This window comes from Dasypus novemcinctus, chromosome 23, assembly GCF_030445035.2.
Source record: "Dasypus novemcinctus isolate mDasNov1 chromosome 23, mDasNov1.1.hap2, whole genome shotgun sequence".
NCBI classification, from domain to species: Eukaryota; Metazoa; Chordata; class Mammalia; order Cingulata; family Dasypodidae; genus Dasypus; species Dasypus novemcinctus.
This window is the reverse complement of record NC_080695.1, coordinates 27,667,162-27,689,885: the sequence shown is the minus strand read 5'-3', so window position 1 is coordinate 27,689,885 and position 22,724 is coordinate 27,667,162. Positions and strand designations below refer to the sequence as shown.

The following is a 22,724-nucleotide window of genomic DNA, read 5'->3' as shown; positions in this document are numbered from 1 at the left end:
GCTGCTATCCCTGGAAGTTGCTTCTCATCATCCTAAGGATTCCCCTCTTCCCGAGAAGCAACAACTTTTACTTTTTTCGTTACTCCCTCATTTTTTTCTGGGCTTCCTGAGAAAAAATAGTTCATGGAAAGCAAATGTTTTTGACCTTGTGTCTCTGATAACATCTCTGTTATACCCTCCTATTTGATAATGCTGCTGGTTATGGCTTTTTAGGTAGGAAATTTTTCTGTTAAAAGACTGAAGGTGCCGTGCATTGTCTTTTTTTCTTCATTTCTTTTGGTGACTCATTCACAGCCTATTTTTCTTCAAATGTCTGTTGAACCTTACCTGTCTGTATTAAAAGCAAAGTGCTAAAAAGCCACGGGAGTGAAGCGGACTTGGCCCAGTGGTTAGGGCGTCCGTCTACCACATGGGAGGTCCGCGGTTCAAACCCCAGGCCTCCTTGACCCGTGTGGAGCTGGCCCATGCGCAGTGCTGATGCGCACAAGAAATGCCCTGCCACGCAGGAGTGTCCCCGCATAGGGGAGCCCCACGCGCAAGGAGCGTGCCCCATAAGGAGAGCCGCCCAGTGAGAAAGAAAGTGCAGCCTGCCCAGGAATGACAGCCCACACGGAGAGCTGACACAACAAGATGATGCAACAAAAGAAACACCGATTCCCATGCCGCAGACAAAGAAAAACAGGCAGAAAAATGGACACAGAGAACAGACAACTAGGGGGGGGAGGGGAGAGAAATTAAAAAAAAAAAAAGCAATGGGAGGCAGTGATCAGAAATGACTAACACTGGGAATTCAGGGGTACTGTATTGTAGGTGATAAGGTCCAAAATGTAGAAAAAGGGTCATTGACTAGAGCGAGAGCCAAAAAACACAAGTGTTGTCCATCTACTAATGAAAGGATTTAAAAAATGTGATATATCACACAATGGAATATGATTTGGCAGAAGAATGAAGTACTGATATATGGTATGGCAAGGATGATCTTTGAAAGCATCATGCTAAGTGAAAGAAGCTTGTCAGAAAAAGACCACATATTGAATGATTTCATTTATGCGAAAAACTTTATTTATATGAACATTTAAAATAGCTATGGTATGCTGACGCCACTGGGGGTCTGTCAAATCTCAAACTGGTTGTCCTGTAAAGCAAAAAGGTTTTGATTATTTCAGTCTGATCCTATTTTTTCCTGTATACATTTTCTCTTTTATAATATTTCTGGGCCCCCTGAAGATATTTTAGTGAGTGCCCACATCTGTGTGTCTCTCTGTAATGAAAACAAACTTGTCTTCAGATAGCAGATAGAGATCTCTGAATTTAAATAACTGTGTACACATCTTAAAATTATTTATCTTGTGGAAGCTGAATTTTAATAAAAGAGGTCTTTCCCTTACTTTTTGAAGTAGTGATTGCAAATCTCTGGACCTACACTGTTGATAACCTTAGTTTAGTTTAATACAGTTCAAAAACATCTTTTAATAATTCTCTGTGTGGAAACATTTTTACTTAAACTGTGAGAAGAATGTCCAACCTATACCAGATATTTTGTCAGACATTTTCTTTAATGTCCTGTATCTCTTCATCCTCACAAGCCTCATACAACAAGTATTATTCCTGTTTCATAGATAACAAAACTGAAGGTCTTAGGAGGCTGCACAGAAAGTCTCTTTTGCACACAGGAGCCATTCCCTGGTGCTTCCATTACTCGTGGTCACACCTTGTGTAGTTTATCACGTGTGTCTTTCTGACAGGACATCTTCAGCTCTTGAAGTTAGGAGCAGGGCTTATCCCTTCCAGTTTCCTGGAACTATCTGCGGATGTTTAACATACATCCCCAGAACTGACATTTCTGGCTTCTTATAAAGAGCCTCTTTCCTTGTCTACAGGAGACACCTGCTGCCTGGCTCTGTGGGGGGAGATGATGCAGCCCAGTGTGTGTCTTAAGAAAGTTGAAGAAAGTCACAGTGTCCTCGGCCAGGTTTACCTCACATTGCAAAGCTCTGTAGAACTACCTGTGACATTTTCTAGAAGGAAGGGATGAGAGAAAGGAAGAGTCCATTTTATAAGTCCATTCATGCTGTTCTGATCATCTTACCAACTGGTGGAGGTGGAGGCAGCAGGTCAGACCCGAGAGGCCACCAGGGAGGCAGAGATGGCCCATATCGTAGCATCGCTGACAGAGGACCTCCCATGGGGTAGCGCATGAGGGGGGATCCTGGGAAAAAGGGGGATCCTCTTGCATCTGTATTGATCTGCAGGTAAAGTTTTGAAATATTTTGATGTCACAACAAAAGCACCATTGTCGCCTAAAGCCAAAACCCAATGCAGCAGGTGTCAGCACCTGGCACACCCCCTCCACAAGGTTTCCAAAGAGCAGAATCAGTGCCTGAAACTGTACTCCTCCCTCTCGGTCCCAATGACAGCCGAGGGGAGGGGGCCAATGACACCACACGCGTCACTGCCTGTGTCTGCAGAGGCAGGAAATGGCAAGAGCCTGCCTAGAGGATGAATATAATCTCCAACTGATTAACAATAAGAAAAAAGCTTATCCCAGTGCTGGGAAGGTTCCCAGCCCTGCCTTCACCATCACCGTAATAGATGGTTATTTACAAAGGATGAACACAAAATGAAAGGAAGTGAAAACTCTAGGCTCTGCACAGGGGAGTCTAGATACTCTTTAGAGCCCTTTCACAATCTTATCATGTCTTCTCTCTGATTCTCAGAAGTCTGCAAGTTTAGGATGACCACCCTGCTGTAAATTTGAGGGAACAGGAGTTCTGAGAGGAATTAGATCACTTGCCCAGGGCCACACAGTCTGCCTGCAAGCCCCTGCTCGTACCCGCTCTGTTGCGTTCCCTGACAAAAGGGTCCCTGATCAAAGGGTCACCTACTCTCTGGAGGTTTTGCCTGCATGAAGTTCTCTCAGAGAGATGTGGAGTCCTGCAGCACTGGGAATGTATTTTCTGACAAAAACAATGTTACATATGGAAGTTGCTATGTAGAGCGAACTCATTTGGGACAGTGTCAGATTTCAGAGTTTTTGTTTTTGTTTTTTACAGAGAGAGAGATGGAGAGAGAAAATTATCACAGAACACACAAATAAGTAAGGCCAGAAAACAGGATTTGAATAAAAGAGAAAAGTTTCGTTCAGTATTTGTTCCAGTTGAAAACAAACAAGGGCAGCGTTTACCTTGCCCTCTGCCACCTCCTCAGGGGGGAGTGCACTTCCAGAGCTGCTGTTCTTCACAGGAGCTGCAGCAGGTTCAGGATCTGAAAAAGGCCAAGAACTGACAGGTTTATTCTGACCCGTGTCTCCTGTGAGGAAGGACAACAAACCCTCCACCTCTTTCTCCATCATCTTAAACCCTCGAACCCACTCAGTCCCTCACCAGAGGCAGAGGGTTACCCAGACCCCCGAGATGAATGCTGAGAACACAGGGGAAGCCCGTCCCCTGAGCTCCACAAAGCTCTGGCTGTAGGTTCAGGTGGCTTCCTAACAAACCAGCCGATTCTGGGCAGGGCAGGGCAGGGCTTCACTCTAGCGGGAACTCAGCACTAAAACCAGGATCTCCCAATGTATAAAAGGAACTCACTTAGAATTTAAGCACACATTAAAAATTAAAATAACTGCCTTGGATGGGAAAACTATCAGGAAACCTGAGAAATTGGTCCTTTCTTCAAGTCACAGGAAGATTTTTAAAATTCTTTCAGTCAATATAAAATCTGACTTCCATATCTGACCAAGTAACATAGAAATATTCACGACCAAAAATGGACCTATATGCATGAATGCATGGTAATGAGAAGAGGAAAGACCCATGAGGCATTAATAGAAATTTATTACCTTGGTGAGTAAAATTACAGGAAAATATAATTTATGAGTAAAGTGTTGTGCTACACAATAAACAGGTAAAACAAAATGAAAGGAACCTCCCACAACAGTAAGAAAATCCTCCCTCTCTCCAACAGGCCTTGCAGTAGACTATCCACCAGGGGCTATGGAGAAAATTCCTATTTTCATCAGGGTAAGCAGCCCGCATACTAAAATGTTGTTTGTATTAGAGTTCTCACATAAAAGGGAAAATACACCCTTTGTACAGTTAACTTTAAGGCAGGAAGTAGGCGCTAACCAATTCCTCCTCTGGATTTCTATTCAAGTAAAAGTAACCTCGAGGTCCTGGTGGGGGTGTCCGCTGTCCATGGGGGGTGCACGTGCCACCCTGCCCAGGGGTCAGAAGCAAGAGCCATTCAGGCTGCAGTAAGCGCTTGGGATTGTTTCCAGGCATCGCAGCGATTACTCATTGGAACTAAAAGCCCTTGAAGTGGATTTTGCAGTAGAAGATGAATTGTGCATCCACGAAGAGCTCCCTACCTCTCTGTGGAAGTTTCCGTGCATCAGGGCTTCGCAGAGTCGGTTTCATAATCTTGCTTCCCTCCTGTGGCCTTGAGTTTTTGTGGATTAACTCCAACAAGCTTGATTATAGAAAAAGAATGCATTGTACAATACCAAAAAAGTCTTGCATGGCTTAAAATGTATATAAGGTTAAAATACACTATCATGATAGCACAAAGGCAAGAGGGGAGTAATAGAATTAAATATCAGGAAAAAGAGATGAAAATATGACCTGTTAGGAGATTAAATCAAGGATACAGATAATGACTGAAAAAAAAAAGAAAAGGAAAGGAAGAAATAACTCATAACTACCCAGTTTAATCAAGGGAAAATAGAATAACTACAAATCTAAAAGACAGGAAGAAAATAAAAGAGAAAGGATTGCATACACCTGATGACGAGAGGAACCCTAATGTATTCAGAGGTTACATTACAAGTAAAAGGAATGAGCCGACATTCAGTCTCCATGTCTATCCACCATTTTGTTTATATCCATCTCTCCAGAAGAGATTTTGAGGCAGGTAAATATCTGAGTGGGTAGGAGATTGCCAGGTGAAGAGCAGAAAATATATAGTGTACACAAAGGCCAACAGGCTTCCGGAGGCCCAAGGGACCTGAGCAGAGTGGCTGCAGCTTGGGATGCATCAGAAGGAGCTGCAGAAAATGCACAAGGAGAGGCCGCCAGGGACCTGCTGAGGGGAAGCTCCCCAGGCCCCATGAGGAAACTGGAAGTGCCCCTGCAGGGCATGGAATGCTCCGGAATCCACCAGAAGGCAGGAACGGAGGTGTAGCCTACAAAGAACACTCTAACAGCTATAAGGAGAATAATCAGAGTTGGAAAGTTGCTTAAGGATGGGAAAATGGAGATAAGGAGAGGAGTTAGAAAAGCTGGCCAATATATTCACTTGCTGTGGCAGCTGCAACAAATGACCAAAGACTGGTGGCTTTAAACATTTATTTTTAAAAAATTATATTCTCAGAGTTCTGGAAGCTAGAAATCCAAAATTAGTGTGATGGGGCCCAAATTGAGGTGTTGGAAGGGCGAGGCCACACTCCCTGCAGAGGTGCTAAGGGGAGTCGGCCTCTTCCCGCTTCTGGTGGCTACATCTCTCCAGCCTCTGCCTCTGTCTTCACATCGCCTTCTGGTGTGTGTGTGTGTGTGTGTGTATGTGTGTGTGTGTGTAAGGGCCCTCTGCCTCTGTCTAAGAAGGAAACGTGTGATGGCACTGAAGGCTCACCTGGATAATCCAGGATACTTTCCCCATCTCAAGACTTTTATTCACATTGGCAACATCTCTGCCACATAAGGCAACAATCACAGGAGCCAGGAATTAGCACCCAATTTCTCTATAGGTCATAATTCAGCCTCTCCAGGCAGGAAAGATGATGGGGGCCTGAGCTAATGCAGTAGGCAGACATGGGTGTCAGATGAATGTGGGAGAAGCTGAATCCATATCAGGAAGAAAAACAATTGCCATTTAGGTAAATCAAATGCTTAATGGTGGAAGAGATAAGCTCTTCTTAATGACTTCTGAAATGAGAAATGGTTCTTTCCAGTGGGTCAGACATTTAGTGAGCCACTCTGCAATGTTAGGAAAAATTAAGCTTGTGGTTGCTCAATGAGCAAAGGAAGAGGGAAAAATTAGTGGTCCAGTTTCACAGAAGGAGGGAAAAATTAGTGGTCCAGGTCCAATGTTTAATAGCATCAGGCAGTAGCAGCCTGAACAATGAGCTATTTTCTCAGCAAGACATGCTTTTGGGGAAATTTGTGCTGCTGAAGCATCATGTGTAGGAGCAGAGAAAAATAGCAAGAGCTGCAGAAAGCCCATTTTCCAGGAAATAAAAATGGAATTTTATGCAGCAAGAACACAAAATGCTCCAGGAAAGTTTATATTTCAAAAGTTACCTCACTCCCAATTTGAGATATAACTTCCAGATGAGTAATGAGTTACCCAAATCTGTCAGGGTCACAACTCCCACCCTCCTCACCACAATCATGTTATATAATGTGTAGTCTGAATATTTGTTTTCTATTTAGTACAGAATGTAAAACATCTTTGATAGCTAAGAAATCCTTACAGTCTGTGAAGATTTTATTTTACTAAAAAAATCACCTCACACCAGTCACTCAAGATTTTTAAGGGTCAAACAAATGGAGGAGAAATCCAAATCCAGTAACTTGGTCAGAGAGAAAGCAAAGGTGAAAAATAAAACACCAAACCAAACCAAAACAAAATATATAGAGCACTAGATATTCAGAAAGATGGAAGCAGTTCAGTAGCTGTAAATGGTGTGGTACCTGGAGCACCCCTCTCCCACCCACCCCCTCAATTATAGACCAGAATCCCTGTAAAAGAACAATGAAGGTGATGGAACTCAAGGCAAAATGGAAGAAGCACAATTCTACATTGATTAAATATGGTAGATATATTATGGCTATTGTACAGAGAACAGATAAAATTATGTTCATGGGTCTTCAGGTTTGCTCATTACAACATTTGAAACAATGAACATATAAACCTCTTACTCTTGCATGGTCTTCTTTCTCTGCTCACGGACTTCCTGGAGAGACTCTGTTTTCACCGTCACGGATCTGCATTCCTCTTCCATTGACGCTTTCAAAGACAGCAATGAATTGTAGTCATTTTCTACTTCCTTTAAGCATTCTGTAAAGGACAAAACATTCTTTAGCTGCAACTTGTTCACTTGGGCATGCAAATGTGGATAGGGGGCTGAGGACAGAGGTAGAATCCTGAAAGCATTCTTTGCCTTCACAATGTAAAATCATTTCCACTGAATGGGAATTTCTTCTCAAAAGGAACCTACCTGCCACATTATCTTTATTGATCGTCAAGACTCTCAGCCTATCCTGTAACAGGTTTAGATCTTCATTTTCTGATACCGCATTTTGGGCCTAAAAGTCACAACAGGGAGAAAGTTTTGTTACAAGTGAGGCATAGTAGGAACTCCCAGGCAGCAGTTAGGGTACTTTGTAGAAGGAATTATACCTGCAAGACATCCACAATCTGAGGCATTTGATTGTCCACCTTCCTGTTGCAATCACCTAAAAAAAACAAGAATTTAAACTTTCCAAGAAACTGAACAATTATTTCATCATGTTCAAACATTGAAAAAAAAGCAACATCAATAAGGAGGCAAGATTCATTAGGGTAATTTACTTTTAATATAATTGAAAATTTAGGAAGAATGAAGACTGTGTGTAGAAGGAAAAGTTCTCTCTTTTGACCTAGGGCAGGAGGGATGAGAATGGCTCCCTTCTCACCCAGATCTGCTTCTGTCTGGAAAAAGGGCTGATTCCAACATTCCCTCCTCTGTTCTGCCCTGAACTCTCCCAGGAGTGGACCTACAGTGTACCGCAAGTGACATTCAACTTGGGGAATAGCTCTAGTAACATGTCCACCACCAGCAGAGAAGGCCACTGTTGTTCCTTTATCCCCACCTCCAAGGCCAATACCCAGTGGGTGGCTCTCAGCACCTCTGTGTTCTAACCCTGGCTGGGGGTCTCGAAACCACACAGATACTTTGGAGGTAATGAGCACCAACAAAATGACCATCTCCATGAGTTGAGAAGCAAGTCCATCCTCGCATGAGACCTGACAGGAAAATGTGCAGGACTTAGAGGGGCAAGATCCATCTCATGCTGCTGTAACTTCCCCTCATGTATCTAATTTCCATAGGGATGGGGAAAGGGTTTAGGGTTCTGTGCTTCTCCAATGCTCCCTAGTGCCCAGCACCTACCTCAGACCGACACAGGCAGACATATAAATAAATCCAAGGATGAGACTCTACAATGTCAATACTTAAGAGGAGATACATCAAGTTCAAGAGTATCAGGAGGGTACTTGACTAAAGGCAAAGTGGTCTAAGCTCCCTGACAATGATCTTACCTGTCAGTGTTCTATTTCTTAATGTATCTCCTTCTGTCTTTTTGGCCTTAGATTCCTCTTTGCCTTGTAGCGGGTTCAACTGCACCAAGCAATTAGTTAAAGCCAAAGAAAGGAACAAGAGAGAATGAGAAAGTGTCTCCCACTTCTAATTAGATTTCAAACTGTGTTTGAATATTTCAAACAGATTTCAATTAGAATATTTCAATTAGATTTCAATATTATTTTTGGGAGTCAGAGCCCCCTCAATATTATCTTCCGGAGTCAGAGCTACCTTTAAATCTTTCTGAGATTTCCCCAAGGATTTGCTTTCTTCACTGAGCTCCATGTGCTCTTTACAACAGCCATTGATTTCCTGTTGCAAGAGAAGAGAAGAAAAAATACCCATATTAAATAAATTGGCATTTTTTCCTCAAGAGACACTAGTACCACAAGACTAGAGCAGGGAAGGAGAAGGCATGCCCCACTCCCAGCTTAGCACTCTAGAACCTAGCCTAAAGCCTTGATTAAAAATTAGCAGATCAGGTGCCTCACCCTCAGTGCTAGAGTGGGGAAAGAAATGGGTATTTGCAGCCCCAGAAATAACTGTTGCCTTAGTTTGCAAAGTACCCTAAACTGCGTGGCTTCAACCAACAGAAATCCTCTCACAGTACTGGAGACTACAAGTCTAAAATCAAGATGTCAGCAGGGACAATGTTCCTTCCAATCCATATTGAAAAACCAGTTCTGTGCCTCTTCTAGCTTCCAAGGCATTCTCTGCCTTAGTCATCACATGGTGTCCCCTGCTCTGTCTGTCTGGGTCCAAATTTTCTCTTCTTATAAGGACACCCATCGTATACCTTGGGAAACTTGGACCCTTGGAGTCATTCTTTCCTCATTCTACAACATCTCTGTCCCTCTCAGTCCAGGATGGCTGCCTGCTTTCCTGCTGATACAAAGTTGTCAAAAATCTTGTTGGTCTTCTGTCCAATTTGGGTTATCCAAGCCATTAGATGAGAGGACCCTCTGCATGTATTTCTTTGATAATTGCATCTCCCTTCCTGGCTTCTGTTCAAATGGTTTTTGGATCCGCAAGTCACACACCTCATCTTTATAGCAAATGGTTGTCCAGCCACATCCTAGGCCCTGTTTCCAGAGCAAACTATCTGGATAGGCTGAGGATTTTCCAAATGACATGTTGGTTCCTTTTTGCTTAACAGGTCATTCTTCAATTTATCTCTTTCTCCTCTTATTTTTTGATAAGTGGCAAGGAGCAACCAGGCTGCATCTTCCATACTTTCCTGGGAAATCTCCTTAAGTAAATGTCTATGCTCATCACTTGCAAATTCTGCCTTCATCCAACATCAGAACATAATTCTCTCACGATCTCTGCCACTTTAGGGCAAGGATCACCTTTCCTCCAATTTCCAATAACACATCAATCATTTCCTTTAAGTTCTTACCATTAACACCATTAATATTCCTCTTCCTAGCAGAGTTCCATTCATGATGATCTACATATTCTCTAAGACAATATAATCTTTGTCTACAGGTCCCTTCTTTCTGAGCCCCCAACAGAATCATCTTTATCATCCATGTTTCTACCAACAATCTCTTCCGGGCAATGTAGGTTTTTTCTATCAAACGTCTCAAAATTCTTCTAGCTTTTACCCATTCCCCAATTCCAAAGTCACTTCCACATGTGTAGGTATTTGTTACAGCAGCACACCACTTCCTGGGACCAAAAGTTGTCTTATTTTGCTAGGGCTTCTGTTGCAAAGTTCCACAAACTGGAGGCTTAAAAAACAGAAATTTATTGTCTCACAGTTCTGGAGGCTGAAATTCCAAAATCAAGATGTCAGCAAGCCAGGCTTCTTTCAAAATCTATAGGGAAGAATCCGTTCCATGAATCTTTTAACTTTTGCTGTTTTGTTGAAAATCCTTGTCATTCTCTGCTCAGTCACACCCATTGTGTTTTCCACTCTGTCTGTATCCCAACTTCCTCTTGTTTTAAGAATCAACCGACTCCGGAATGATTTTATTTTAACTTGTTTACATCCATTGGTACCTACTCTATTTCCAAATAAGGTTACCTTCTGAAGTAGTGGGGATTAGGACTTCAGCATATAGAATTTTGTAAGACATAATTCAACCCACAACAATTGTCTAGCAAGTTGAAACAGGGCCAATTTGGAGCATCCTTCAGAAAACCCTGTTGCACACAAGCAACTGTTTAATAAGCAGGAAAATCACATGATTTCTTTCCCTTGTCAAAGGATGAGACTGTCAGTGTCTCCAGAAAAAACCTGTACCAGGCCTAGAGTTCCACATGATGACACCTCACCTGGTCAACTGAAGCAGTAACTGCTCAAGGAGGCTCTTCAAAACCTTGATTCTTTGGCCTAATTAGCCTGTCCATCATCACCTCCTGAGAGCTACTTAGGTTAGTAACTGGTTGATATATGACAGAATAAAGAGTCACCTTCCTGAAGGCTACAAGAAATTGTGCATGAGAAATGCAGAAGAGATAAGTAATCTGCACATGCCTTGATCCTGAGGCCACATTTCAAAATCTGTGAATCTGTAAATGTGCATCGAAATCTTGCACTCACATCTCTTGACCAAAGAGATTTGAGAAGAGACATTTAAGATGTGATGCTTCTCAGGACCCTGATTAACATCATCACTGGAATTAACTGTTCTTTATCTGTTCCTTCTCAATCTTACGGTAAACCCTTTCTTTTTTATCTCAAAGTGTTTAACAGTTTATCTTTGCTTCACTACCATGAAGAGTCACGATGTTTAATTTTAATCCAAAACAAAACATTCCTACTAGAGAACTAATTCTCAGGAGCACATAAAACATTGTGCCTTATTCCAACAAGATATCATAATTTTGTGTGTGTATGTATGTGGATTTTTTGGTCTCTTTGTTTTTTAAGGAAGTACTGTGGATTGAACCTGAGACCTCATATATGTGAGCCAGGTGTTCAAATACTGAGCTACATCTGCTCTGCCATCACACAGTTTTTATATTCTAAGACACAAAACACTTATTTCTCATAAAAGCTAAAGCATAGAATGAAATTCTGAAATAAATATAGACAGCTTTGCCCCTGTGAATTCTGAGGCATTTGGGAAAATGATATCTTTTAATTTTTCTCTAGATTTTTCTTAGTCTGTCATTTGCATATAAGGTAGGAAGAAAAATGTATTAGAATTTCAAAGGAAACACTGGGGCTTAGGCTAAAAAGGAGAAACATCAACTCATATTTCAAACCTATCCCTTATATTTCAGGTTAAAGGAATTGATCCATTTTGCACCTAGTCGAACAATCACATAAAGAAGTAAAGAATGAAGGAAATACTTGAAGGCATAAAATTTCATGGCATCCACAACCTTTCTGTTTACAACATAGTTTGATGAATGCACGACAAGGGGAAAGCAAAGAAGATGGAAAGTTTTTAAAAGTGAAATAGCACAAATGAAATTTTTATAATGGTGATTCAAAACATTGCTAAATTTACTTAAAAATTCTTTCTTTTTCATTAAGAGGGGTAGGACTATTCCATTTGGGGAGAAATCTCAAGAATTATCACTTAAAGTTTTTTTGTTCTGATTCATTTCTGGGAGGGCAATGCTGATTGGTGTGAAAATTATCCATCGAATTGTGGGAAAACGTACCTCTTAAGCCCTTAAATATAAATATAAAAAGCCATTAAAGCCATTCTGGTAGTAGTACTGGGAGTTCTAGAGTCAAAAGAAGCCTCGATTTCCCAGACTCCCAAGACCCCCAACTCATACTGCTGTCAACAGCATGGAAAAACATAGGGCTCGAAAGACCTGGTATACAAAAAGGCTCAAAAGCCAAATTATGATTAACAGCAGCAAAACTCTTACCAAGTCCTGATGTTTGACATTTTGATGTCTCTTAGATTCTGATGTAACATGCAGAGATTGACTTACGTAATGCAGGAGTTTATTAGGTCCTGAAAGTGTTGTGATGTTATCCTAAGGCAAACCATATTGAGGTCAGTAAAAATTAATTATTACATTTACTTATAATTTTAGACTGGTGCACTAAGGCAGATATATTATTTTGTAACTAAAGATCTGTTTACTTATCCCTTACACATGCACGAATCTACTTATTGCTCATAAAGGAAAAGTAGGAGAATTTAAAATAAAAATGCTTAAAGCTTCAGTTTCAGAAATCATTTACATCTCAACTGCAATAGCCATAATGAGGTCCAGAAGCACAAAGTGTTTTAAAAAAAAGCTGGAACCAAATAAATGTAAAATCTTTGGACTGAAATATACCTCTTTCCCTAACCAGAAAGCATTGTAGAAATTTTAGTGAGAATTAGCTAACTTCGAATTGAGAAAGAATTCCAACAAGCCAGGTCCTATGGTTTTCCCAGACCACTGAAATCAGATCATCCAATCGCAAAATGAATAGGACACTTCTAGGGAAAATGCATGAACAACAAAAGAAATGTTGGCCAACATCTTCCAGAAAGGACAAAAGTGCTTCCAAATCTCTAGTCATTCCCTGAAGAGATAAATGAATTATGACTCCGTAAAATTCAGCCTGGACCCCATTTAAACCCTTGTAAAGGGTCACTGGGAGCATATTTCCACATTTAAATGTTAAAAGTGGCCATCAGATGCTGAACCCAGCCCAAAACCTTGCTGAGATATTGGAATATTATTGTACATCCAAACATCATTTATGATAATGCTGTCTTTGGAAAATGCATCCAGAGACAATGGGAAAGTGATGTATATACCGCTAACATCACAGCTTCTCTCAGAAGGCAATGAGTTTCCTTTCTCCCCATGTCATGCTAAGCAGAAGACAAGGGAGAGCAGGAGGAGACATGGGCAGGCAGGTGAGAGCAAGAACAAGGGCTTCAACAGCCAAAAACTGTGCTAGAGCAGCAGGCTCAGGATAAAGACAGCTGATTTCTGGGAAAATAGGAACCGAGGTTGGGTGTTTGAAAGGAGAGAAACAGGGAGGGAAATAGGACATGCTTTCCCCTTCTACCTATCCATTCACCTTTGTATTGTGCACTTTTCCTTCTTCTGAAGGAAACTTAGATTTCTAAGGATTTTCCAATCTATATGCAAGGAGGAAAATTCATTTACCATGTTAGGACCATTTCAATAAAGAAAACAGGGAAAGTGCACCCAACTTTAGGAAGATTTGTAGACAAAGCATCTGGCCATTTTAACTGGTAAGTTGCAGTCACCTGCAAAGGTCATTTTATGCAAAATAATGTTTTCCAAATTATGTTTTAAAACTGAGGCTTTAAGGCCAAATGTACTAAGGTCTTACTTTCTATTCCATTAATGTTTTAAAAAGAGCCTAAATTACAAATCAAGTCCAAAGTCCCCTCTGTCAGTTAAATGTGCTAGAAAGATGAGGGAATATGAGAAAACATGAACAGGAGACCCTACTTTTATCTGGAGTCTGAAGTCATTTCATTCCTTAAGGGTGATGTTTAAATGTCAACTAAGTTGGTCCTAGTTCTGGCCTCAGGCTTTATGCTGTTGTTGTTTTTATAATAAATACTACAAATGTTTGCTTTGCAAAGGGATTTCTTATTTCTTCCATTGCTCAAAAATAGATCCTTTTAGATGACTACATGCATAGATATATGAGTTAAACAAGTCCCCTACTATTGTGCTTTTAGTTTGCTGCCAGGTTTGGAGTCTAACAAAGACTATCCCATTAAATATCCATGGTCAAAATCTTAGAATGCATGTCTGACTAGTTCTTTAAGTTAGATTTCTAGAAATGCACTTTCTAGAAATACTGAATGAAAACATAGGAACATTTTTAGGGTTTCAGATACTTATTATGAAACTGGTTTTGAGGATAGTTGTAAGAATTCACTATTCTAACAGTGTATGAAAGTGCCTGCCTGGTACTCAATGTTTACTTTTTGATATAAAGAATTTATACTTTGAAGATTTCTCATTGAGCTTATACAGTTCTCTTTTTCCCTGGGTTCTTTCTAAAAGAATTATTTTACAAGGTTAGCTTCAATTTCAAGCATTAATTTATATGTACATTATTAATCTAACACAACATAAAAGAACCATGTATATGAAAGTGCTACTTTTTTATAACTCATAGTATGCCTACAAGTTAATTTAATATACTCACAGCTAGGATAAATTTCCAGAAGAAAATAGCAACTGAAATAATTCCTAAGGAGGCCACAATGTTGACAGCATATCCATAAAAATCAGGTCCACATAGGAAATTGTAAGGCAGGATATCAAGTAGCTGAAATTATAATAGTTGAAACAGTGAGAAGCCTTAAAGAAATATAGAATACAGCAAATACATTGAATTATTGATAGTCACTTTAAATCTGCCTCAAACAGATAACCACACCCTTCAAAAACTCTTCAAAGGAAGGAGCTACTTAAGAAAAACTTGCAGTTGGCAGATTCATGGTTTTTTTTGTGGTCTTGGTGTTGTTAAATATTGAAAATTTGGGAGTCCTTAGGTAGGAAATGGCTTCTAGTTTACTACGGGCCCTAACTCTGATCCAATGTGTAACACTGTAGTGGGTTCTGCCTGAATGAAGTTTTTCTGAGATAAGTTGATTTTTACAATGCATAAAACAAAACAATTTAAAATACAATGGAGCGATGACTCAATTTAGAAGTAATCACATTTTAAGATAGTATATAGAACGAATGTGATGATATTAAGAGGACATTAATAATTTGCAATTTCTGTAAGATTCTTGATTGTCATTCTATTACACTCTTATGTGAATGAAGACAAAGATTTCCTCTGTGTAAGTTCAGACTGCTCTTGATAAGTACTCTAGATAGACTGCTCAGGATTTAACTGTATTGTTGTGAAAGGTTGATACCTTAATTCCAACTGTTTCACTGAAAACAGTACTTTACATAGAAATAGTCATTCAACAGATTATGACTCAACAATGGAAAGGAATGGTTTAGTGAGCCCACATTTTGATGAGTTAATCTCAAAAACACCATTCCAAGCAGAAGAAGCAAGAAGTAAAGTACATTTGACATTGGTCCATTTACATGAAATTTTTAACAGGCAAAATTTACCTGCAGTGAAGATAAGATTATCTGGGAAGAGGCACAGTGGCATTTTCTGAGATGATGGTAATGTAATATGACTTGACAGGGGTTTGCATTACACTCGCATGTGCATTTTGCAAACACTAGTACATGCGCACTTGAGGTGTACCTATGTTTCATTCTCTGTAAATGGCTCATCATGAAGTAATCCATGAAAGGATATTGAGCTCTATTTAAGGATTGCCATAGAATTAGGGGGAACTGTACTGATGTCTGAAATTTAGTTTGAAATGTACCAAATATAAGATGACGAATGCATGGGAGAGAGGGGGTGAGGGAGAGAGAGACGGAGGAAAAGAGGGAAGGAGGGAGGGAATGAGGGGGGGCAAGTTGATGGGTGATGGGTAGGTGGATGGGTGGATGGATGGACAGCCAGATTTGTGATTAAGCAATTATAAAAATGTTAAATATTCAACCTTACTGTATTTGAACTTGTTGATTAAGAGGTACACAAAACCGAATGCCATACAAATGACCGTTCTCTTGAACAAGAAGTGTGGTAGTTCCAAAAATGACTGCTGCTAATAGGCTAGAGTTTGAATAATTTAAAGGACAAACCTAATTGTATTTTTATTCCAAAACCCTTTTTCACAGAATTACAAACTTCAAATAAATGCTGGAATAATCCCACAGAAGGAATGCTTCTTGGGTTTATGTTATAAGTTTATGGTATATCCATACAATATAAATATGTACAAAATGATGGATAAATCTCAAAACAATGATACTAGAGTTTTCTGCCAAACCCAGACAACTGACCAGCCCTGCTGCTGCCCTCTTTGGCTACTGTGGACCTCAGCTTTGCATCAAAAGTCCCAGCTGTGGCTTTGGACAACATGAAGGTCATTTAGGATTGCAGGGCTACATTTATTTGACCTTAATTTCATTAATACTCATAATGGCGGAGTTTGAGTGCAAGGTGACCAACTAGGCAGCTCCAAACAAATGGTCAATCAGCACACAAAAAGATGTTCAACATCATTAGCCATTAGGGAAAGTCAAATCAAAACCACAATGAGACACCATTTCACACCCACTCAAATGACTTTTCTTATAAAGTCAGAAAATCACAAGCTTGATAAGGATGTGGAGAAATTGGAAATTTCATTCATTGTTGGTGGGAGCATAAATGATGCAGCTGCTGTGGGAAACAGTCTGGTGTTTCCTCAAAAAGTTAAACACACAATTACCATATGAACCAGAAATTCCATTCATAGGCATATACCCAAAAGAATTGAAGGCAGGGACTCCGATATTTATACACCGATGTTCAAAGCAGCATTATTCACAATAGCCAAAAATTGGAGATACCCCAGATATATACTGACAAATGAATGGATGAGCAAAATGCAGTATATACATAAAATGGATTATTCTGCAACCATAAAAAACAATGAAAACTGTGAGGCCTTCTACAACATGCATGACCCTTGAAAACATTATGCTAAGTTAAGTAAACCAGGATATAGAAAGTCCAGCATCTGACCCTGCAATATCATGTAGGACAACTCAAAACCCCCAAAAATGCCCCCGCATCACATCTCCTCCCTCTCCCTGCCCTCAGCAACTACTATGGCCACTTTCTCCACATCGATGCTAAAATTTCTTCTACTACTTGTCACAACAGTTCTATAGTAGACTATCAGCAAGTCTACTCTAGTCCATATTTTATTCCTCCATTCTGTGGACCCTGGGATGGTGATGTCCCCTCCACCTCTAGCACAAGAGGGGCTTAGATTCCACATGGATGATGGATGCAATTCCTCTGCTTGCAGCTGTAGGCACTCTCGACTCCCTGGTGTGGAGGTTGACCATCTTCACCTCCCTGCTAGGTGACCTGGGTAAGACCAATGAACCCAAGAGGAGGAGTCTCCACTCTGCTAAGTGATACTTCAGGGTCAGATGCTGGATTTATATATCCTGCCACAGCCCAGTGGATGTGCTGGGGGAGAGTGCAAACTACAGGGTAGACTGTTGTCTATGTGGTGCGGCAGTGCCCCAAAATGTGTTCTCCAAGTGTGATTTATATAACAATAAATTGAAAGTGAAAGGCTGGAAAAATATATTCCACTCATATTTTTAATTGTAACTTTTTTTGTGTGCTGCATGTATCTTCAAAAACATACAATTTACAAAAATGATGTGGGGGGTGGGGAGTGGGTTATATGGGAACTTCTTATGTTTTTTGTTTTTTAATGTAACATTCCCTGTGATCTATTAACTTCAATCGAAAGCATAGTAAATAAATAAATAAATAAATAAGCCAGGCACAAAAGGACAAATATTGTATGATTCCATGTATATGAAATTTTCTAGAACAAGGAAATTCACAGAGACTGCAAATAGATTAGAGGTTACTAGTGGTTAGGGGAGAGAGGTAGTGGGGAGTTATTGCTTAAATGTTAAAGAGTTTCTGTTTTGGGTGAAAGAGTTTTGATAATGGATGGTGATGATGATGATTGCACAACATTGTAAATGTGATCAATGACACTGAATTGTGCTCATAAAGGGGTTAAAATGGCACCTATTTTATATGTCGAGGTCAGCACAAAATAAAACACAATTGCATTAGTGAAAGAAACAGGGAAAAAAGAGTACATGCTCTATGATTCCTTTTATATAAAATTCTACCCCCAAAATCCTAATCTATATTGATAGAAGCAGGTCAGTGGGTGAAGAGTTTTGTGGTGGAGCAGGGATGTGGGTGTGATTACACAGGGGCTCAAGGAAGTGTTTGCTGGTGATGGATATGTTCACTATCTTCATTGTTAAGTTGTTTTCATGGGTTTGAACCTAAAGTAAAACTCAGTCAACTGTACATTTTAAATAGATGCTGTTTGCTGTGCATTTTTTAGAGCTCAATAAAACAGTAAGAAAATCAAGGCAATACACAAGCTATTAGCTTTTCATTTTCTTGATTAAATAAATATTCAAGGACTTTCCATAATTACTGATATTCAGCTTAGGAGCTTCAAGCCAGTTTATCATTGAGAATAAAAAAGAGATATCCAGAACTTACATCAGTAAGGTATCCTAGTTTTTCATTAGTGAATTCATAAACTGCTTTGATCAAATCCGTTGAGAAATATCTAAAAGTACACCCAACCTGTAGAAAGAATAGGCAAAAGGAGAAAGACCAATTACAATTGCGTACAACATGTAACCATGAGAGAATGCTTAGCTGTGAGGAGACAGATAATAGCTGTCAATATTGACAGAATTGAGAAGCTAGATAGCTGCGGTTGTTATTACACTGGGATCTTCACTGCAATGAAAATCAAGTACAGAATATTGTTAGGCAGAAAATAATAAAATAAAAAGGAATATATTTAGGCTGAAACCACTGAAGCTTTCTTTCAGCATTCAGCTTCATTCTGCACACAGGACACATAAGGCCAAACTTTTCAAGTAGACAGAAGATCTGCAAAGGGTGGACTGTAGGTACACTGTGAGATAAAAGCTATGAGAATCCAGTCTGGTTAGAAACACAATTCTGGCAAGAATTCACCTTTAAATTTCTTTTTTTTTTTTTTTTTTACGATTTCTTTTTATTTATTTAATTCCCCTCCCCCGGTTGTCTGTTTTCTGTGTCTTTTTGCTGCGTCTTGTTTCTTTGTCCGCTTCTGTTGTCGTCAGCGGCACGGGAAGTGTGGGCTGCGCCATTCCTGGGCAGGCTGCACTATCTTTCGCGCTGGGCGGCTCTCCTTACGGGGGGGGGGCACTCCTTGCGCGTGGGGCTCCCCTACGGCAGGGGACACCCCTGCGTGGCTCAGCACTCCTTGCGCTCATCAGCACTGCGCATGGGCCAGCTCCACACGGGTCAAGGAGGCCCGGGGTTTGAACCGTGGACCTCCCATGTGGTAGGCGGACGCCCTAACCACTGGGCCAAAGTCCGTTTCCCTAAATTTCTTGAGTGTATCACCGGTGCAGCAAAAGGTAAGGATATCATTCTTTAAAAAAGTATATTTTACGAGTGTTTGAGGAGAAAATTAATTTTTAATGTATTCACAGTAATCCACACACCAGGCATTGGTTTCACATCAGTTAAAACCTTTCAATGTGATCCTAGCAATGGAAGAACTTTTATGGTGGTTGTGGAGACAGTGGCAAATGGAGGTTCTGAGGGGAGGGAGAGGGAAAAACAGGTGTGGACTTGGGATTGTCCCAAATGACAATGCAATGGCAGATATAGGCCACTGATTATCTGTAATAACTTGTGAAAATGTGCAGGAGAGAGTGTAAACTACAATGTAAACTATAATCATCACTTAGTGACAATGCTCCCAGATATGTTAATCAATTGTGGCAGATGTACCACACTACTGAAGGATGTTATTGATGTGGGAAAATATGGGAGGGCTAGGGAGCAGGACACGTGAGAATCCTCTAAATTTTGTGTATGTAATATTTGTGTAATCTAAGTTTCTCTTTCAAACATTAAAAAGTATATTGGGAAAAAAACCCTCTAGAGGGGAGTGGTTGGAGCTCAGTGGTTGAGCACTTGCTTCCCATGTACAAGGTCCCAGTTTCGATACCCAGTACTTCCTGAAAAAAATTTAAAAAGTTAAACAACTCTGTCTAGAGGAGCAAATGTAGCTCACAGGTTGGGCACACACTTTACGTGTCCCTCTGAACGACCTAACATTTTCACCTTCAGAAGCCGCTGTCACAAAGGGAACAATAGCTCTCAGCACAATCAGTAAGCATGTGGGTCAAACACCCACAAAAGCCAAATGCCAACTGCCATCTTAGTCACATTCTGGTAAAGCATCCCCAGTCGTGGACACTAGTTATATCTGTTAACTGTTTGGACACCAGTATTCAAAGTGGAGCATTAGCAAGATTGACGGGGCACTAAAAGCTGCAGTTCTGAGGGTTAATATCTGAAATATGAAAAAATAATACTGCAGAGTGCAAATGAAGACACAATAACAATCATTTTGAGAGCTAAGAAGAGCTGATTTTAAGTTTCCTACATGGAAGGCTTGAAATGATAGAGGAGGTTGAGGGAAAAACCACCTTTTCATTCTAAGGAAAATCTGAATGAATGCAGCAAAGAAATCAGAGATATATGAAGTCAAGAAGGACATTTGCTTTTGTTTGAACTTTTTCCTTGAGACCATGGGAATGGGAATTATCTTTATGTCTAACCACCCGTCTTTCTGATGCTTGATTTTAACCTCTGTAACTCACCTCTCCCAAGGAATCATTAACTTGATTAGGAAAATCAAGTAGCATATTGCTTCAACAGAACAAATTCTCTATAAGTAATTCTCAGGAAACACGTAAATAAGAGCCACTCCCCTGTATGGAAATAATCCTGGAAAGTAGAAGGATGGACAAGAGTCTGACAGAGCCTTAGCCTTTCTAAGGGAGACAAAGCCAGGCAAACAAATGAACAACAGAGCAAGGCAGAGAAGACAATGCCAACAAAGCACCTTGGAAACATTCACAAACAGAGATTCCCTCTGGCTGGGCCTGGAGGATGCACTTCGTAAAAGTACAGAGAGTAAGAGTTGACCTGAAACTCTAGGATTTCCAGTGGTGGACATGGCCTTAAGGGACGGTGGCGGTGGGATACAAGACGTCAATTTATCCAAATGCTCAAAGTTGAGGTCAGGAGAGAGAGAGCTTATCCTGTGTGAAAAACGCAGCAAAGGGCGCCGCCCCCCTAATTGTTCCAAGAGTAAAGGTTATTTACAAATAAGAAATACTTTTCTTTGTTAGTCTTCACAGAAACCGAACAGATTCTTTGTATTGAATGAAGTGACCAGGATTCTGCTCCTATGTTTGAATGTACATTGAATTTTTCTAGGTCCCTGCCTGGGAATCTGGGATATACTAAGCAAAAAAAAAAAAAAAAAAAAAAAAAAAATCTATTTCCCTTAGTGGGGTTTCTTCAAATCTCATTGTTTACTTTTTTTTGGGGGGGGGGAGGGGTGGGGAGAGTTTTCAGGTTTTTAAAAGTGAATTGTTACAGTTGAACTGGGTATTTCTCCATGTTTGGACACACCTAAGGACATCAAAGAAGGACCTGTGGATAATCCACAGTCTGCCTGTGACACATATCATGCTGGAAGGATGTTAACTCAGTCCCTTCCTGGTCATGTTCCTTGCCAAGCTCCCGTCCCCTCCCTGTAAACTTCCAAGCAGGCCACAGCCACTGATTTCCACATCTGATCGACTTCTCAGGGCTCCTATCAAACCAGCTGGCACTGACCTCCTGTGGGAAAACTCCAGAAGCAAAGGTCATCTGAAGGAGCTGAAGGAAAGGGATGACCCAGAAGTTGCTAAAAAGCCATGGAAAAACAGGAAAACACGGTGTGCAGACACATTTTGTTTTTTTGACAGACAATCATTAATGCCTTCCCAGGGTTGTTGGACTTTCAGGAATACTGTAGTTCTAGAAAAAAAGCCAAGTACACACAGGATGAACTCTAAACTTGCACAGCCTAAAGCAGGATCTTAAACAGAGCTTCCAGGAGCAAAAAGGCTAACATCGGAGCTATATATAAAGGAGGTCCTAGGGATTGAAGTCAGGACCTTGTACAGGGTAAGCAGGCGCACATCCACTGAGCTAAATCCGTCCCTCAGTGTGAATTGGTGTTTTCATTTTATTTTGAGGAGGTACCCGTGATGCAACCTGGGACCTGTACATGAGAAGCAGATGCTCATCCACTTGATCTACATCTACTCTCCAAGAGGGCCTTACTTTTAAAAGCTAGAGCTTAGCTGTTCAACGTTTCCAACATTTCAGCCTTTCCTGTGCCTGGAACAAGCAAGGCCGCAGACCCAGAACTCGACGTGGGCAGCAGTTCAGTCTGGTTAAGAAACCTGCGTTGAAGTCCTGGGTCTGCGAGAGAAGAGCTGGAGCCCAAAGACCTCTAGGAACACCGAAATCCTAAACCACAGTATTTTAACCGCCCAATAACCAGGAAGGAATTTAGGCTTGCGCAATGTTTGCTCACCCTGGCGGGTGGGTGACCAGGCACCTGCCAGGCCAAGCAGAGCAGGAGGATCCAGAAGAGCTGCTCCAGCGCCTCCATGTCAGCAGCTCCAGGGACGCTGGACCAGAAGCGGAGGCGGGATAGAGGAGGGGGGCGGGGAGGGGAGGGGGCGAGGTGGGGAGGGGATGAGGGTGGGGCAGAATAGGGGGTGGGAATCTAGGTGGGAGAGAATGGGGGTGGGAATCTGGCGGAAACAGGTGGACACGCTGGAGAGGGTTTGTAGGAGGGTTAAGACACTAGTCAGTAGATTAGCAGGTCAACAGGGTAATTAATACCAAGTTAGCAGGACACAAGGAGTGGAAAAGGGA

At 40.9% G+C, this 22,724-nt stretch overlaps 1 protein-coding gene across 1 annotated transcript; it reads right to left on the bottom strand.

Moving 5' to 3' along the window:
* Positions 1 to 1,031: 1,031 nt before the first annotated feature.
* On the bottom strand, positions 1,032 to 22,455 carry LOC131275517 (transport and Golgi organization protein 1 homolog). Its single transcript, XM_058286189.1, has 13 exons — positions 22,378 to 22,455; positions 18,429 to 18,515; positions 14,445 to 14,567; positions 12,173 to 12,283; positions 8,567 to 8,647; positions 8,296 to 8,374; positions 7,396 to 7,451; positions 7,214 to 7,301; positions 6,915 to 7,053; positions 4,367 to 4,467; positions 3,185 to 3,264; positions 2,090 to 2,246; positions 1,032 to 1,135 (listed from the first exon to the last, which is right to left on the bottom strand). The coding sequence occupies exons 1-13, from the start codon at positions 22,453 to 22,455 to the stop codon at positions 1,122 to 1,124; spliced, it is 1,194 nt and encodes a 397-aa protein (XP_058142172.1). The 3' UTR covers positions 1,032 to 1,121.
* Positions 22,456 to 22,724: the final 269 nt, after the last annotated feature.